Source organism: Ambystoma mexicanum, chromosome 4p, assembly GCF_040938575.1.
Source record: "Ambystoma mexicanum isolate Mex_15411 chromosome 4p, UKY_AmexF1_1, whole genome shotgun sequence".
NCBI classification, from domain to species: domain Eukaryota; kingdom Metazoa; phylum Chordata; class Amphibia; order Caudata; family Ambystomatidae; genus Ambystoma; species Ambystoma mexicanum.
In genome coordinates, this window is record NC_090927.1 from 704,972,004 (window position 1) to 704,990,648 (window position 18,645).

General features: G+C 42.5%; 1 protein-coding gene across 6 annotated transcripts in view; it reads right to left on the reverse strand.

Moving 5' to 3' along the window:
• The window catches only part of FILIP1 (filamin A interacting protein 1), a 708,753-nt gene that overhangs the window by 63,695 nt on the left and 626,413 nt on the right, over positions 1–18,645 (reverse strand). For 3 of the 6 annotated variants that reach the window (XM_069606267.1, XM_069606268.1, XM_069606266.1), the window contains exon 6: positions 8,541–8,733. In XM_069606267.1, coding sequence (XP_069462368.1) covers positions 8,541–8,733 — 193 coding nt within the window. Of the gene's footprint in view, positions 1–8,476; positions 8,734–18,645 lie in introns of all 6 variants that reach the window. The other 3 variants (XR_011260424.1, XM_069606270.1, XM_069606269.1) reach the window with 3 other exon arrangements.

Sequence of the window (18,645 nt, forward strand, 5' to 3'; positions counted from 1 at the left end):
GTGGATTGATATATTGAGGGTTAAAGAATACGCCTGCCTTCCCTAGACTGGGTTTACTTCCATATTAGGATGGTATTGTTTGTTTGAATTTAATGGAGCTTCCTTAGTTTTAGTCATGTCACTAATGCTCCAACTTAAACTTCCCAGAGATGTAGGACGAGGTTTGGGTGGGAATAAAATGCAGACATTGACCATGAAGGGTCTAGTGCTGGTGGGGGATTATCCTACGCGCATGATCGCCTGCTATTGTTAAATGCACATTGCACCCAGTTTTCCTTTTCTGTGACACTGCTGTTAATTGTTATCGGGTCATAAGGAATTATTAATGATTCTATTAAGCTCCATTCATTAAGTTTTACACTATAATTGTACTCTTTTTATCGGTGGATAAATGACATTGTATGTTTTTTTACTAATAGGACTTGCATGGTTTCCAGAAGTTTGCCTCATATATTTGTAATAGTTGTATTGATAGCCCAGACCTTTTTCATTTCTATTGAATTTTGTTTAGAGTATGTTTTATGGTTCTTTGAATTGAAATGAACACATTTTGATTTGATTGCAGTAGGGCTCATGGCCATGCGGAAGATTAATCCCCTGCTATAGATCATGATATCCCTAGCAATGGAGACCGCAGGAGCCAATCAGGCTGTTTGCCTTAGCATTGCCTGAGAGGCAGCAAAGGTGATACAGCAGCGTTGCGCATAGAGCACGAGGAGCAGGAAGTGTGCAGGGCAGCATCAGGACTATGATGATGAAATCCATTTTGGTGGATGACCCTCAAGAAGGCTTGTGCCGCCCTATCATCGCCCAGGGCGGTATCTCCTGATCACCCATATGTCTGGAGTCGGCAACCTGTGGCTCTCCCACATAGTTGCCAACATGACCCATTCCATCTGTAGGTGCTTAGCCAGTTCTGGTTTTTTCTTTGCATTCTGGGAGTTTTATAATGGGAAAAGTGGAACTACAAGTCCCAAAATGCAAAGAAAAAAACTGGACTGGATAACCACCTACAGATTGGAATGTGTCATGTTGGCAACACTTTTTGTTTGTTTTTATTGATAGTGCCCAGACCCGGAGGTATCACAGCGCTAAGAGGCAGTACATTGTTTGGAATAGATGGAAACCGTATAGTAATTACATTTCATCATAGAACATGAGTCAAGTTCAGTCTAGATAGAGGCTGTATGAGTTACGGATATTTGTTGAACAGTGAGGTTTTTACTTTCTTACGGAAGAGTGCATAGGCAGGTTCGTCTTGGATATGCTGAGGCAGGGTGTTCCAAAGTGTGCTAGCCATGGTAGTAAAGCAGGAGCCCAGGGCTCTCTTTCTGGCAAATCTAGGTATGCGCAAGGCTGATTTGGTGGAGGAATGGCGATTGCGCATGTTGTGTTTCTTGGTGATACGGTTTGTGAGTTAAGGGGGCAGTGCTATGTAAACAGAGGTGGGTGATAGTAAGGAGTTTGAATTTGATACAAGTTTCGATGGGAAGCCAGTGTGCCTCCCGTCTGATGTGTCAGATGTGAGAGCGTTTCATGCCCCAGACTGCTTTGAGAGTGTTGTTTTGGAGCAGCTGGAGTTTGTTGATGTTTTTGGTGGAGGTCCCTGCTAGGATAGCATTGAAATAGTCCAGTTTGCTGCCTATGATGGCTCTGGCTAGGGTGAGACAGTTGTTAGAGGTAAGGAATTACTTGGAAAGGTTTATGAGTTTGGTAGAGTAGGCTACAGAGGAGGTGATAGCTTTGATGTCTTTTTGCATGTATAGTTCTGCGTCCAGATAAACACCTAGCTATTTCACTTGGGTGGAGACAAGGATAGTTTTACCATCTATGCAAAAGGCAGAGAAGGCGGGGCTGAGGTGTTTGAGGTGGTTTACGGAGCCCACAATAAGGAGCTCTGTTTTCTTGTCATTCAAGTAGAGATGATGCATGATGCTGAAGACGCGGTTGATGTTGGTAGAGTCTTGGTCGTGGTTACTGGTGATTTTGAGGAGGACCTGCATATCATCGGCAAAGCTGGTGTATGGTATGTTGGGGCTGTCTAGGTGGTCAAAGAAGGGTTTAGTATACATATTATAGAGGGGTCGAGGAGAGGCAGGAGCCCTGTGACACACCGTAGGAAACAGGTATGGGGTCAGCTGACTCAGGGGCCGCGAAGACCCTGGTGGATCGGCCAGATAGGAGGGATTGGATCCATAAGGAGGCTTTCTCGGGCGAGGTGGAAAGTTGAGGTGAGGTGTTTGCAAAGGACTTCATGATCTACTAGGACAAAATCTGCAAAGATGTCTAATAGTAGGAGGATAGGAAGCTCGCCATTATCCCTAAATTGGTCAAGCTGGATCTTAAGGTCAAGGAGGGTAGCTTCTGTGCTGTGTCTGGACCTAAAGCCTGATTGGCGGGTACCTAGTAGATTTTGGCTTTCAAAGTGTAGTTGCAGCTGTGAGTATGCAGTGTGGTCCAGGATTTTTAGGAGATAATTATTTGGTAGAGATAATGATTCGGTCAAGTGGCACAGTGAGTAGAGGGCTCGCTTTGACATCCGTGCAGAGCTTGCTAACGCAGGTTCGAATTCAGGCAGGGCCAAACTCAGCCTTTCATCCTTCCGAGGTCTATAAATGAGCACCGCACACCGTGGTTAATAATAAGCAGCGCTCAGATACCTGAGGGTTTGTAGCGCTATATAAATGCCAAATTATTATTATTATTTGAGGAGATAAGGTAATGTGGTGATGTGGGGATAGTGGGGTCTAAGGTGGATTTCTTCACGAGAGGCGTGACCCATGCTTCTTTGATGGCAGTGGGAATTGAGATGGACTTAAATTATGCGTTAATAAAGCTAGCAATGGTAGGAGTTAAGGGTTATACACTCATTTTGACAATGTGGGCTGGGCAGGTTTCACCAACACAGTTGGAAGCTTTCAGGTGCTGGATGGTAGTGAGGACTTCAGGAGGGGAGACGGCAGAGAATTGGAATTGAGGAGGAGGGGTTGCAGTCATGGAGGTGCTGATCGGGGGGGGGAGTGGCAGTGGTGGTAGAAGGGATTTTTTGAGAATAGTTTTGTTCCTTAGTTTTCGTGTTTTGGTGAACAGGGAAGATTGGATGAGTGTGCACCATGGTTTCTTTTTTGGAAAGTTGTCAGATGGGGATGCTGGGGATTCGAGCCCTCTAAGAAATTTGAAAATCTCTTTGGTGTTGGAGCTTGCATCGGAGATTCTGGTGTTAAACATGTTGGCTTTGGTGGCAATGATAGCTGTTGTTTTATTGCTCGCAGTTGAGTACTGGAAGGCTGCTTTGTTAATGGAAGTAGGGTCCTTTCTCCAGAGACGTTCAAGGGTGTGTTTCCTTTTCCAGAGGGATGCTAGGTCGTCAGTGTACCAGTTTTGGGTTTTTATTATTTTACGGGAGGTGGTTTTTAAGGGAGCGTGTTCGTGAAGTGCAGTGAGTAGTGCAGAGTTGTAGGATGCTAGAATGATTTCGGGGGAAGAATTATTTGGGGTATGAAACTATGGACCATGAAACCACACTGCCACTCTTTCTTTTAAATGTCTTCCTAGGACCTACAGTTAAAGTTATCCACTCCAGTAGCATTTACTACAAATATTCTGCCCGCTTAAAATGCACTGGAAACTCAAGATGGCTACAATGCACTTCTGAAATTTCTTTTTGCTAAGAACAAATTCAGCCATGTACGGGTACCAGCATGAGCACAACTGGAGATCCCACTGGTGGTGCCCTCTGCAGCTACTGTCTACCTTTCCCCTGCCATGCTGCACTTGGTTCGTTATCAGTTCCTGCTCCACTTGTTATGTTCTTTATGTACTTATGGGACTATTTTACAGCTCTGTCATGTCCTCCATGTACTTATGTTGCACTCCTCTAGCAGTGCTATGTCATCTATGTACCTATGTTACTGCCCTCCAGCTCTGTCGTGTCCTCTATGTACCTATGTTACTGTCCTCCAACTCTTGTCATTTCCTCTATCTACCGATGTTACTGCCCTCCAGCTCTGGCATGTCCTCCATGTACTTATGTTGCACTCCTCTAGCAGTGCTATGTCATCTATGTGCCTATGTTACTGCCCCCCCAGCTCTGGCATGTCCTCTATGTACCTATGTTACTGTCCTCTAGCTCTGTCATGTCCTCTATGTACCTATGTTACTGTTCTCCAGCTCTGGCATGTCGTCTATGTACCTATGTTATTGCCTTCCAGCTCTGGCATGTCCTCTATATACCTATGTAACTGTCCTCTAGCTCTGTCATGTCCCCTATGTACCTATGTTACTGCCCTCTAGCTCTGTCATGTCCTTTATGTACCTATGTTACTGCCCCCCCAGCTCCGGCATGTCCTCCATGTACTTATGCTGCACTCCTCTAGCATTCCTATGTCATCTATGTACCTATGTTACTGCCCCCCAGCTCTGGCATGTCCTCTATGTACCTATCTTACTGTCCTCTTGCTCTGTCATGTCCTCTATGTACCTATGTTACTGTTCTCCAGCTCTGGCATGTCGTCTATGTACCTGTGTTATTGCCCTCCAGCTCTGGCATGTCCTCTATGTACCTATGTTACTGCCTTTCAATGAAATCAAAGCTGAAAGGTAGGGGGAACCAAACTATAATGGCATTTAAAAACAATACAAAGAAAATGAAATAGCAGGCAAGATTCAAAAGTCAGCCTTTGTGAGTCTGGCAGAGTAGGAAAAACAGGTTCACAAGGGGAATTCAAAACAGCAGATGAATTTCAGAGTGATGGAGCCAAGAGGAGCAAGATGATTAGCAAGAAGCCCAAGAAAGAGAACAAAACAATAAACGAGTCATGAGAGAACAAGAGCAGAAAGGAGGAGCTTAGTGGCATGAAAAGCAAGGAACGGACAACTTTTCAGATACTAAACAGATGAAAGGGGCGGGATCTAGCAATAGCAGAAACATGCAGAGAAAACCAAAGAGAAGAATCAAGGATTACACCTATGTTGCAGGCACATGAAGGGAGTGAAGAAAAAGGCTGAGGATAAGAAGTTCAGGCATGGGTAGAGGTGGCTGAATAGTAGAGGCAGGAATGAATAAGCTGTTCAGTTTATAGGGATTAAGGTGAAAGGAGTTGGCTGGCATCCAAGATTGGACAGCAAGTAATTGGTCAGAGAGAGAAGAAAAAAGAGAGACAGCCAAGGATGAAAAGGAAAACATTATTTGTGAATCATCCATGTGGAAATGGTGAGAGAAACCAAATGATGAAATAATCAAGTAAGGAGGAATCGTGCAAAGAGATAAAAGCAGTGGGCCAAGTACAGATCCTTTCGGTACACTATAATGTTAGGGGATAGTCGGAGAAGTTTCTCCAGCCCGGGTAACAGAGAAAGTGTGGTTGGATAGATATGAGCAAAACCAGGAGAGAACATGGCCACAAAAGCAAAAAAGGGACAATGTAGAGAGAAAAGTGTCAAAACCTGAAGGGAAATCAAGAAGAACAAGAGGAAAGTGTTAAGCAAGGTGTGCAGAGAGAATCAGAGATAGAGGGTACACTTGTTTCAGTTGAATGAACTGAGTGGAAGCAATATTGATGTAGAAGCAGAAGAGAGAAGAGATTAAGATGGTGAGAAACCTGAGTGTACATTTTTTGCTCAAGGAGTTTCGTGATAAAGGGAAGAAGATAAATATAAAAACTTGAAGGCCAAGATTGATCATGTGAAGTTATTATTTTCAATAGGCAGAATGGAGGTCTGTTTCAACTCAGAAGGAAATGTACCAGTTGTTAGAGAACCATTACACTGAATAGTGAGATTGGGAAGAAGGAGAAGGTCGATTTTAAGAATCAATGAAGGGGGAAGAGGGTCAGAAGGAGTGTTAGTGTAGTGGGCCTGAAATGAATAAGTAGCAACCCCTGCCATGAATAGCAAATAAAAATAAGTCAGAAGAGAAGCAGGGGACAGAAAGATTCAGGGGGGAGGCATATGATAGAGTAGACGAGATAGAAGAGTGAGGAAGTGCAGCCTTGGAGGTGAAGAATTCTGCAAAGTTAGAGGCAGAAAGGGACGAGGGAAGTGAAGGATCAAGAGAGCGTAGGAATGCGTAGTTGAAATAAACTATAAGGGTGAGGCGAATAGGTCAGCAAAAGCTCAGCATAATACTGCTTTTTATCTGACATTACTCAGGCATCATAAGAAGCATAAAGAGCAGAGAGCAGACTGAGGTCATGATGATACTGTGACTTCTATCGTCGCTCAGCCCGGTAAAGAGAGCGACGGGAAGAGTAGAGAGATGGAGTCATCCAACGATAATGAAGCAAATTCAGCCGATAGAGACGAGAAGGCATCCAAGCGGGGAAGAGAAGAGGTCAAAACAGAGAAAGGAGGAAGAATTAGAAGATTGGACTGCACAACGCTGCAAAACAGCAGAGCATGAAGAGGAACCGGGGGAAAAGGACGCTGATAAGGTAAACGAAAGTAGAAAATGGTCAGAGAAAAATAAGAGGAATGTCAGAGGGATGACTAAAGGAAAGTAAAGAGTTAAGGTTATCACAGAAAGAATAATGGGGGCCAGGTGGGCAGCAGGCAACAAACAGGACCAAAGATGATGTTTTAAAAAAACTAGCAAACGGCATTCAAATGAAGAAAAAGTAGGGGGTTGACAGAGGTAGATATAGTGATCCAAGAAGAACGATAGAGAATGCCAACTCCACTAACCCTGCCAGAAGGTCGAGCGGTGTGAGAACAACGAGTATCTGAAGAAGAGAGAGCTGCCGCAACTGCGGCGAGGAATGGAGTGAGAGATGTTTTGGTCAGACAGTGAAATTGCAACTTAAATCAAAGAAAGAGGTCAAGAACAAAATAAGCTTAGTTACATAGAGTGCACATTCCATAGAGCCATTGCAATATAAGAAAGAGATGCATAAAACAGAGTACTAGAATGAAACGCTGATTGGTGAATGGAGTCATTGTAATTGGTTATTTTTAATGTTCTTAATACCCAGAGGTTTCTCAGCGCGGACCCAGGGATCGGACCTGTGTTTCTCTGCGTCATCTTGTTTCCAAGGCGAGCATGTTGCCCCGGAGCTATCCTCCCGAGCTTGTAGTGATGGGATGTGCAAAGGAATGGGATTGTGCCAGTCATTGTTAACAGAAAAAGAAAGATAAGTATATTAAACAAGAAAAATATCAGGGAGAAGAGCATGTGGGCTGATGCCAAGATGTTAATGAGGAAGGCTGTGCAGAGTAGTGCCATAGAGTAGAGGGGAGTCTGAGGGCAAAGGAAAGAGTCAACAGAGGCTGGAGATGGATAAGCACAGCACGGCGGATAGAGGGTACTACAGGAGAGCACATGTTGGCATCAGCACAGAGGGACACAAGTTGGCTGAAGATACAGAGAAAAGAAGTAACAGACGGCTGCACAGACAGCTGCAGATAGCTACTGGACTTTGCTGGGGGCTTTGCCCCAGTGCAATGTTACAAATCCTTCCTTCTGGGTCACAGTGGCCGGAAGGAGGAGGTGTGGTACTGCAGAGCAGCGTTGCACAAAGGCGGAACAAAGGTAAACTGCAGGTCTTATTATCTCGCCGGTCCACAGTCTCCGGCCACTGTTGATGTGACAGCTTCGTGGTTTGCTCATCCTGGGTTTTTCATTTAAGATCTTATCTGGATCCAGAGACTATAAGTTACATCTAGGCCTAAGTACACAGGGTGCTCTTATCCAGTTTGATTTATTAAAGCTCCATCTTGCGATCCTCTTTACCAAACTACTCCAGTGTCTGTTGTCCCCCTGGGGTGGATGAGAGACTATAGGAAGCGTTCTTAAATAAAATAAACAAATCTGTCTCTCAGAATGTGTTTGATTCCACCCAGTGTAACGTATTAATAAACTGTTAAATATGTTTGATAACCTCAGTTGTATTAGCTTAGTTAAAATGTTTTAATCCCACAGCATTTTCTCTCCACACGCACTTCCATGAGTACATTTACACTTAAACGTATTAGAAAAAAGACTGGAAACAAAGTCAAATCCAACAAACAGGTCTCCATACCAGAAAGAAAAGGCAAGCTGTTTATCATGTATTAATGTTAAATATCTTTATGAAATGTTTAAGGACCAAATACTTCCAAGAACACGTTTTAGCTTCCATCTCCCACACCCTACTGCAAAACTAATTACAAAATTGCTTCTGAAAATGAAGCATGAATGAGACCAACATTTTGATCAAATACTTATAGTCTACTTCTTAACCAGATGTAGTTGGCCATTCCTATAGAAATACCTACATAGGCAATAGCCGTAAGTGGCACTGCCCCGCCACTTCAACAGTTACTTCTTAAAATGTAAACAAAGTGAAGAAGGAACCCTTTTTTTCCAGTATGGATTGGAAACCATTCAACAAATTAATGGTCAATACAGACGGCGATTAGTTTGTTATTCTCGGAATGGCAAATCGAGTGATCAGAATTAGTAGATCATTGGAACACCGCCCAGTAACAGTCAGGGGCCAACCTTCGTGGTAGTAGCAGCAGCAACGCCTGCACATACCCCTGAGGACACCCTCAGCCCTTCCCACCTCCAAGAGAGGTAGAGCTGCTGGCTGAGGACTTCTTCAGCTCTATTTTCATGGACTGACTCTCGGCGCGAGTCTCATATTTGGCCAGGGCTCCTGCTCCCGAGGCTGCCACTACTGGCTTTCCTGCTTTCATACCTTTTGCCATAGGAATGCGAGAAGGCGTGGCGCGCTGGGCCGACCCATCTTGTGCTGTCTGGAAGAGAAAGAGAAAATGGCTGTCAGATTGGCAAGGCAGGAACATTTGCCACCATTTACTGTCAATGACTGTAAAACCAGCCAGAACATAGAAAGTGGACATACATTACTGCACAAGAAAGTGGCTGGTGGCTGGTATGAAACATATTTTAATAAAGTGGAGATAAATCCTCCACTTTACCTCAAAGAATCCACAGATTTACTGCATGGTAGTTTCACCAGTGGATTTACCACTGGTGAAACTACCATGCAGTAAATCTGTGGATTCTTTGACGTAAAGTGGAGGATTTATCTCCAGCAACAAGCTGGAGGTGAATGTGACACTTTGGCTGTCATTCTGAGTATGGCGGTCCGTAACATAGTGTACCTGCGCCCTTTCCAGACCGCCATACTACAACAATGCCGATAGGGGCCACGGATCCCCTGGCAGGCCTGACCTGCTGGCTTTTCAGGCCCCTGCCGGCATTGGTTGTTACGAAAGCACCAGCATCGTTAGCAGGGGTGCCAGTGCTTCCATGTCCCTGTTTCCATGGAGCCCTATGGGACTCCATGGAAATAGGGATTTAACATTACCGCCACCACTTGTGATATCCCAATGGCACCGAGATATCAGGCGGCAGTATGGCTTTTACGGGATTGCTGGAAAAGCACCGCCTACCAGAGGGTTTTCCGGCAACCCCATAATGAGGGTCTTTGCCTCCTAAAACCGACAGATTTACCATGTGGTAATTCCGCCGGCAGTAAATCTGCCAAAAATCATAATTTGGTGGTGCAGGAAAAGTTGCAGTAACAAAATTACTACCACATTTTACCTGCATAGTATATGTTGTGTGTTTCCAAGTTTTGGCCCCCAAACACTGCAACGCCCTTCCACTAAACATAAAAAATGAGGAAGCCTTCCCTGGATTCAAAAAATCCTTAAAAACCTGGTTATTTAACCAATTTTAGCAAAATGTTTACAAAAGCCACCTGTAGTCAGCCTTCTTAGGTCTAATCCATCTACTTTGGTCTAGAAAGACGCACACCTAGTGGATGAATAAGCCAGATTTTGTAAATAATTATGATTCCTGTACGCTTTTTTCCTATGTATGTTAAAAGTCTATGCCATAATGTCTATTTTGTAACATTGTCCATCTACATCTATGTAAGTGAATATTCCACATCAATGCCAAAGATGTCTGTAACAGCGCTGTGATACCCCAGGGTGTGGGCGTGTAACAAATGCAGTAAATAAATAAATAAATAAAGAATGGTGGCATTTGTCGCAAGAATGTGTCCTTCACAGGTCTCAGTTACCAACACAGTTTGCTCTTATAATTAATATGATGGTAAGTGTAAAATCATGTGGTATTTTAAATACCTCTTATTAAATACCACCCAATTTTGAGTTGTGCTTGCATGGCATAGTTACTGCATGAGGTAAATAAATATGCACCTCATGCAGTACTTTCCGTGTACCTCATGCAATAAATATCACATGCCATCGAAACTCAGACATGAATGACCTTTTTTAAAAACAAATATGAAATATATCAAGCACAACTTGTTTTTACCCTTACCACCAAAGTCGGAATGAAGTACAGATACATAATAATTTGTAGTTCAATAGTACTCATTTTATCAACCACCCATGAAAGGATGAAGGGCTAAGTGGACATGCAGGGATTTTAACCAGTCTCTCATTACTTAAATATTGCACCTCACAAATAAAAGGCACAGCTGTTTCTGAGTGTTATATACATGTGAGCACTGATGAAGATAAAAGCTTCAATGTGGTATTTATCAATTGTAAACTAAGTATATGTGTCGGGATCTTTGCAAAACCACAGATACGTTTTAGCTTTTAAAATTGCAAAAAAGTTGTGCAAGGAATTTTAATAGACAACCTTCTGCTGAGTGCCTTGTGTCTGACCAAAGGCACATCCTTCAGGGCCAGATCATTTGCAGTTGGTTACCAAAACTCATGAAAGGAGTGAGGCAAGTGGTGGCAGTAGTAGAAGGGGTCCCCTTTTGTACAATGTTCAATTTTGACAGGTGGTCACGCCCCCTGCTTCCGGTCTTAGTCCCGCCCCTTTTGATATGCTTTGAAATAAACTTAATATAAATTGAATATAAAAAGGATATAAAAAATGTTTGATATCAATTTTTAAATGTATATTGGCTATGAAGTGTTTACTAACATATATCAGTTTTGATATAATGTGAATATACATTTTATATAAAATCTATATATAGATGGGAGTGGCTGGGAGTGGCGCTCACCGATGTTGCTTAGTAGAGTGCCGAGAGCGAAGTGAGCTCTGAAGACAGGGACTGTGAATCTAGGTTTTCGCAGAGCGACGCAGTAATGATGTCACAGAGGGGTTCCGCCCTGGGGTGATAAGAAGTGGATATACATTTTGTATCAAATTGATAAGCTCCCAAAGTTTTTTGATAGCAATTTTATTGAACCCCAATACTTTTTACATACACATATAAAAATGTATTTGGATGTAACCATTTATATAAAAATCAATATTAAAAATCATATTTTTTATATGCAATTGTATATCAAAAATAATATTAAAAATCTTATTTTTCGATATAGAAATGTATGTAACAAATAATATTGAAAATCATATTTTTCTATATAGAAATGTATATAGAAAATTATATTTTTTATATAAAATAATAATTTACATGTTTTATATTAACTTCCACTGAAATGTTGATATCAAAAAATGTTGTATCAATTTTGATATAAAAATGTACACCAATCTTATATGAACTGGCTTTGATGCAGAGTGTAAATAATGAAAAGCAGTTTACTTTATAAGTAAAGTGTGCCTCCCAGAGCCCGTACAAAAGTCAAACTATTGTTGCTCAGGTGTCTGCCATACTGGGACCCACCAAAGAGCTGTGAATCAACACTGCATTATGACAAGGCCTGGGGAATCCTAGGAATGTTATGACTCAGAGAGAGGTATTCCAGCTGCATCAGCAGAAAGCACAGATGGGGTTTATATTTAGATCGGCGGGATACATGGTGTTTGGGCCAGCTGTATAAACACATTGTCCACTTGAATGCACATGAACAATGTTTACCAACTAAAACTAATGGACATTAGTAAGGCTATTTTTAACTTATGGCTGAAGGCCGGCACAGGCAGCATGTATAGGGGTGAACTTAATTTTAGATGTTTCTATAACATATAGGAAACAGTATGCAGGTGATCTGTGTGTTTGATAAGAAAAATGGCATTGTTCGCAGGAAGCATCTGCAGGGGTGAGGGTATTTTTAGATGTTGTTATAACACATAGGAAGCAGTATGCATGAAATAGAATGCTCTGCTTCTGTTGATAGGAAACCCATTTCTGCAAACTATACCGAAATATATAAATTTGTGCATTATTGATAATTAAATAACATTGAACTTTCACCCCTTTAAAAGGACCCTTCTCACTGCAGCAGTGGTACTGTCAACCCCATTGTCAGAATGCTTGCCTGATGAGCCCCTGCAGTGGCAGCTAATTGACTTGGAAGAGGTGATTGCAGGTCTGTCCGGGGTGCCTTGTTTCTTGGCTCGATTTGATCATGGGGCTGGGGACCCCTGCAAAGCCTGCTGATTGGAATCCGGCCCTGCTGTTTACTCAGAGTTTTATTTCAACAACAGCAAAAAAGTTGAGTTTGGGGTGTATTTCAATACTTTAATGTATTGTTTTTCTATTTTTCCAGCCTTTCTGACTCATGCCATGAGACAGGCCCTTTTTGAGACAGGTTGTGCATTTTTAAACTAAACAGCTATGTGCTTTTAATGACGTCTTTCAAAATGTATAGTTTGCGTAGAATGCTCAGTGGTTTTGCATGTCGGTTAGGATAGCACACAGATGTTGAACTGGAACTGTTTCTGAGATTTTGACTACAACGCTTTGGAAGAAGTAAGAAAATGTGTGTAAAGGGTTTTGTAAGTGTTTAGTGTTTATAGCGCCGCTACACAACCAAACAGACACTCGCACAATCATTCAGACACTTCAATATTAAAGCTTTGAACCCGCAGCCCTTATTGCCATGCCAAATATTACATTCAATATTAAATAAACCCTGACTGCACTTTTGGTGCACTTGTTGTTTTGTGATGTGACATATTTGCACCGCACAATGCCTTGTCTCAGCTTCACAGCGCTGATAATGTTGATGAAATATTTCAAATGAGTACAATGGGAAGTTAGTATTTGGGTATTTGAGTTTTTGCCAAAGATCACACATGGATAATGGAGATTTATTTTGTACAAAGTGTATGTGTGTGTTAAACCCGGACTGCACTTTTGGGGCACTTGTCTTTTTCTGATGCAGCATATTTGCATGCACACAATACCTTATTTTAGTTTCACCGCGCCGATAAAATCTTTCTAGTGTGTAAAATATTCAACACAGATGTAACAGTATGCGTCAAAGATCACACATGTTGCGCAAATGTTATAGCCATGATATTCTCGTACAAAATACTAGAGTTGATGAAATGTTTACGGGTGGCAAGTGTCAGGGTGCTACATCTTACTTGATACGTTTGGGGATGTGTTATGTATTGATCGACTGTGCCAGTGCATGTTTTAGATTGTGCCGGAATTGTTTTGTACTACCCAGTAAGGCACTACATTTTGTTTTATTCTTCATGCAGAGTGGCACAAAACAAAATGTGTCTAATCTCTCTATGCAAGGGAAGCGCATAGTGTTGCCCCGTATCTTTACATGTGAAAACTACAATGTGTACTTTAAAACACAATTGTGAGGTAGAAGGGTGTCAGCACTTTTGAAATATGGTTCAAAGTTTTGCAATGTTTTGACATGCCCCAAGATGCAGTGGATTTGATTTTTGTTTTGCCAAAGATCACACCTGTGATGAAGTGGTGTGGCCACGATTCCTTTATATAAACGGATTGAAATTTCAATTTCTTAGGGTCCTGTACTTAGTTGTTACATTGGATTTAAAATGTTGAGGCTGACATTGCAAAATGCTGTGTGTTGCTACAGTTGTAACACTGTTGGTGAATATTGTAACATGCTGATGCCCGCTCTGTAAAAGACGACCTATTCTGATTCTATATTTGTCTTTTTTTATAAAAATGTTTTCCAACAACTGAATGTTATAGCAGGTCGCCCCTGAAAAAACAGCATAGAGTTAAACATTCGACACCCATTGGATTTATTAACATTTCTACACATAATTCAACAATGTCTGGATGCTTTGAAGGCCCAAGAATGGTGTTTGGGGGCCAGACAAACCATCATGGTTTCTGTGCTGTTAGTGCACTGTGTGGTACATGTGGCCTCTAGCAACAAACATAAGCTGATGCCATTGATCTAGGTTTACCCATGGAGGTGTCTGATGGGTTCACGCAATCATCGAGGCTGGAGCTTCGGGGCAAGGATTTGTGGAGTGTGCCATTTGCTGGTTCTCAGAGGCTTCAAACCACAAAGGCCTGGTTTGCCACCAACAATGGGGAATGGCTTTTGGGCTTGTTTAAGGAGCCCCAGTAACAAGGGTTATGGGAATAGACAGGGTTTTGGGTTGCCCCTGTTATCTGCAAGCACAAGGTATAGAGGGGGTGATGGTGCCCATTGCTTCATCATCGCCAGGGGTTATACAACAGAGGCGCTGCTGCTACCAATATATCATTCACAGGGGGCTACAGATAGTGGTTCTGAGCTCCAGAATCGGCACTACAGAATGTGAGGGCCAGCGGATGGGTCATCTTTGTTGTTGATTATAAGGGCCGTTGGATTGCCTGGGGACCCCGATGCGTGGAGTTGTTCTTTTTTGTATTTGATTCATACAAGGGCCAGAGGAATGCCTGGGGGGACCCTGACATGTGGAGTTGTTCTTTTTCTTTTTCTGTTTGTTTTGTTTTTGATTAATCCAAGGGGCCGAGGAATGCTAGGGGCCCCCAACGAGCAGAGTAGTTCTTTTTTCGACACTTTCTTTGCAAATCTGTGAGGTTTTAAATGGAAGAATTTTGTTTTAATCCCTCTCCGGCCTTGTTTTCCTTTGTCCCCGGCTGGGGTGTGTGGCAGCCCCTCAGCCAATGAGGAGGCTCGGAACGGAGCAATCCCCGTCCCGAGCCACCACACGGCTGGAGGCTGCCATCGCCCCCCGCCGTGGATTCAGGTAAGTGTTTTGTCCCTCCCTCCCTACACCCACCAACCCATCCAAATAATCCCCTCCATGCCCTCCCATGCCCACACACCTTCTTTTTGGTCCTTTTTCAGGAGCGAACGCACCGGGAAAACTTCTGTCCCCAGCGCGTCCAGTCCTGATGGCCACCATGGAAAGGGAAAACGGACTCCGTTTTCCATTCCCCGGCAGCCATTTTTTAAAACTTTTTTGTGTGTTTCTGTTCCGAAACGCTGCAGTGTTTTGGAACAGAAAAACAATGCTATTAGTACCACGGTCTTGTGGGCCGGGGTACTAATAGCAATAAGCCTCTCGTAACTATGGGCCCTGAGGCATTACCTGACTCAGTAATGCCCTCGCGGCTCAGGCCTTATTGCTTAATTAACGCCCTGGACAACGACCCAAAGTGGTAATAGCCTTAATGAACTTGCATCGTAGCAGGCTTCTGTGGTAGTGGCCCAAGCCTAAGGGCATAGAAAGCTGGTAACGTCCTTGAGCCCTTCCAAGGCCCTCAATGTACTGAGTACTGAGCTCTAACTGGCTCAGGGTGTTGGGGGGCATTAGCACCCATGTCAACCCATCAATGAGGTGGGTAATACAATAATAAAATGTATACTTTCCATCCCCTGTGAACAGTAGTCAGATATTTGCATGGCAAATACAGTTATTGTGCTGTAAGAGCATTCACATAAAAAATACAAGCCTATATCCAAAATGTTAAGTTCATTGTTTATACAGTGTTGCACACTGCAAGCTTTCTTTGCAAATCTGTGAGGTTTTATATGGAAGAATTGTGTTTCAGTCCCAAAGACTTTAAACCCCTTCAAAGGAAATCCATCATGTTTTTTCACACATTTTTTGGCAAATAATGTGTTTGACAAGACAGCCTTCACCTGTATATAACTGCAAATCAAAGAGAAAGCTTATAGTTGTTCATGATATTTACGGATTATAATTATGCCTGGGAAGTATTATTCAATGCTTACTGATACCCTGTCGATACATTGGTACATGGACTCAGAGTCAGGCATTTCTGGGTCACGTTATGTAAGGATTTGTATTATGTCGGGCAAAATGTATTAAGAAGAGATGAGATTCGTATCCATAAGGCAGTAGCCATGTTTGTAGCGCAGATAAACACAATTCTGTAGTTTTTCTGGATTGGCTACTATCATTAGCATCCAAGAGGAGGCACCAACCAAACAAGTCGCGCGGAACATGGACTTTATTTGCTGGCGCAAACCTGCGTTACATGCGGGCTCCTAGCACTTCCTCAATATGTCCACGATTTGCCCGCCACGCGCCTGCGCCCCATTCTCACACTCTACTCCCCTCTTGGTCCACGGTGCCGCCTCTTCCTGCCCCATCCGCCAATTTCAATGAAGACACTTGCATGCCAGAACATGTTTCCCGTCCCACATCTCCATCTCGCTCCCGAGCCTCATCAGGACTTTACAAGCTCCTTGTGCCATTTAAATGGTAAACATGTTGAATGGCGTTTTGTTCACCAAGGAAACAGCTGTGACTCTGCATGTGCACCACTTCTTTTGTGAGAAAAAAAACAACAAAGTTTGTAGAACCTTATTTTGTTGATTGGTTGCCGCCTGCTAACCACAGTGACCCCTGCCCCAGTGGGCTAGACCAGGCGCTAATAGCTCCTAGACCTTCTTGAAGCCCCTCTGAAAGAGTGTTCCTGGTAACTCGGGCTGCACGCCCTTAAAGGCCATTATGGCTGGCTGGTGTAGTGTTTATTGCCGAAATCGCACACATGGAAAATATATCCACTAAGAATGACTTAGCATTTCAAGGCTAATAGTAAAAGGGCGTAACAGTAAGGCGTATTTAGTTGCATTACAATCAATAATAGTAAAAGGAAAAGATATATCAATCTAATATTAATATACATAGTTGTGTATCCCAGATTGGTAAGCAGCATTGCTCAAAGACTTATTGACACATCCTAGTATTTGCCAGGTGTTGCCCTGTATTCTCAGTGCCCATGGTGCTTGCACCAGTACAGTTCACATGTACTGGATATGTTCTTGGTGCCCATGACTGTTGGTATGCTGCCGTGTTGACATTCCCGTGCACTGTTCTTTAAATTACTGCATATCAAGGTATTCACTAATTTTATATGTACAAATTCAGTTGTTCGGCTTGTTCAGAAAACATCCCCCTTTAATAATTTACTTTCCACATGTTGCTTTCCACTAAAAATGGTGAGCCAACCCAAAGCTGTAACATTTCAACTGTGAGGAATGTTTAGGCACTGAGGATCTGCTGTCATGGTTTCAGATGTTTCATGGATATTCTTCTCTATGTAGTATGAATGTTCAGTTAGATTTCCATGCATGATACATTACATGTCTCACATGTTTGTTTTTCCTGTGTCTGGGTGTTGTAGAGTATTACTTGTACGCAAGTGCAATGCATACAGCCTCAACAAGGAATGTGTTTCGCTTTTAGATGGCTAAATACTATGGGGTGTCCGTTGGCGACTTTCAGATTTTAACACCCTAATGTGTGTGCTTCTTCTATGCCCTTGTGTGGGACGTTTGGAAAATCTTTCTAAATAAATATTGTTTCATTTGCTAAGCTATGCCCTTTCCTCTCGAGTACTTTGTTTTTTAATTTTGGTAAGCTGGTGTGAGCATTTTGAAAAATAGACAACGGACCTAGAATCTTGTGGAATATTGCTTGGTTGTCATAATTATTCCCTCGCTTTCAATGTGGTTTTTGTAACTGATTGTATGAGAGTGGTTTCTATGTAGCCATTTGTTGAAGTTTGTGCAGCATGGCTTCTTGTCTCTAAAACACTTCTTGATCTGTGACATTATCCTTGACTCTCATTATCTCTCTGTACAAGGTTTGGGGAATGAAAATGTACAGCATTGAGGATACCATTTCTTTGTGTTCTCTGCAGGATAAACACAACAAAAAGTTGTTCCTGGTGGACAAAGTTAACTCTTTATTAAAGAAGCTATAACTAGCGGAATACATGTAATGCATTATATAACTAGTTATCAAAACAAAAAGTAGATTTTTTTTTTACTCTTAGTTAATTTATTTTGTATAATGTGAGCAAATCATATCATCATTTATTTAATTATTTATGGCATTTATAAAGTGCACCAAACCCAGAGGCAACAAGACGCTTGTTACAGACAATTGGGTTCATAGTCAATGGTAGGTCGATCAGATGGTCAGACAGGGGAATAGAGCAAGGCCTTCAGAAGTTTTCAAAAAGCCCAATAAGATTGTTCTGATCTCGTAGATAAGGGTAGAGAGTTCCAGTTTTTAGCAGCAATGACAGGGAAGCTTAGTCCCCCGGATTCCATTAATCCATTAATCTGAATCTGGGAGTGAAAATCCAGTGAGCATGTGCGGAGCGGGTCAGTTTTAGATATTCTGCTTTTTTGAGTTTTTGCGAGAGGCAGTATTCGAGAGGCAATTGTGGATGATGGCTAGTGTTTTGAAGATTATACGCTCACGGATGGGTAGCATATGAGCATTTATTCAGGCCGCAGCCATGTGCTCACTCCTCGGAATGCTTAGTGCGGCTCTAAGTGCATTATTCGGTATGACCTGGAGTTTGTTGATGTTGCGGGTGGAGGTGCCCACGAATAGGACATTACAATAATCATATCTAGAAACTATAAGCACCGGGGCAATGGTAAGGCAGCTGTCATTGGACAGGAAAGGTCGGCAGGCATTGATTAGCCTTGTGGTGTGTGATGTAGAGGATTCTATTGTGTTGA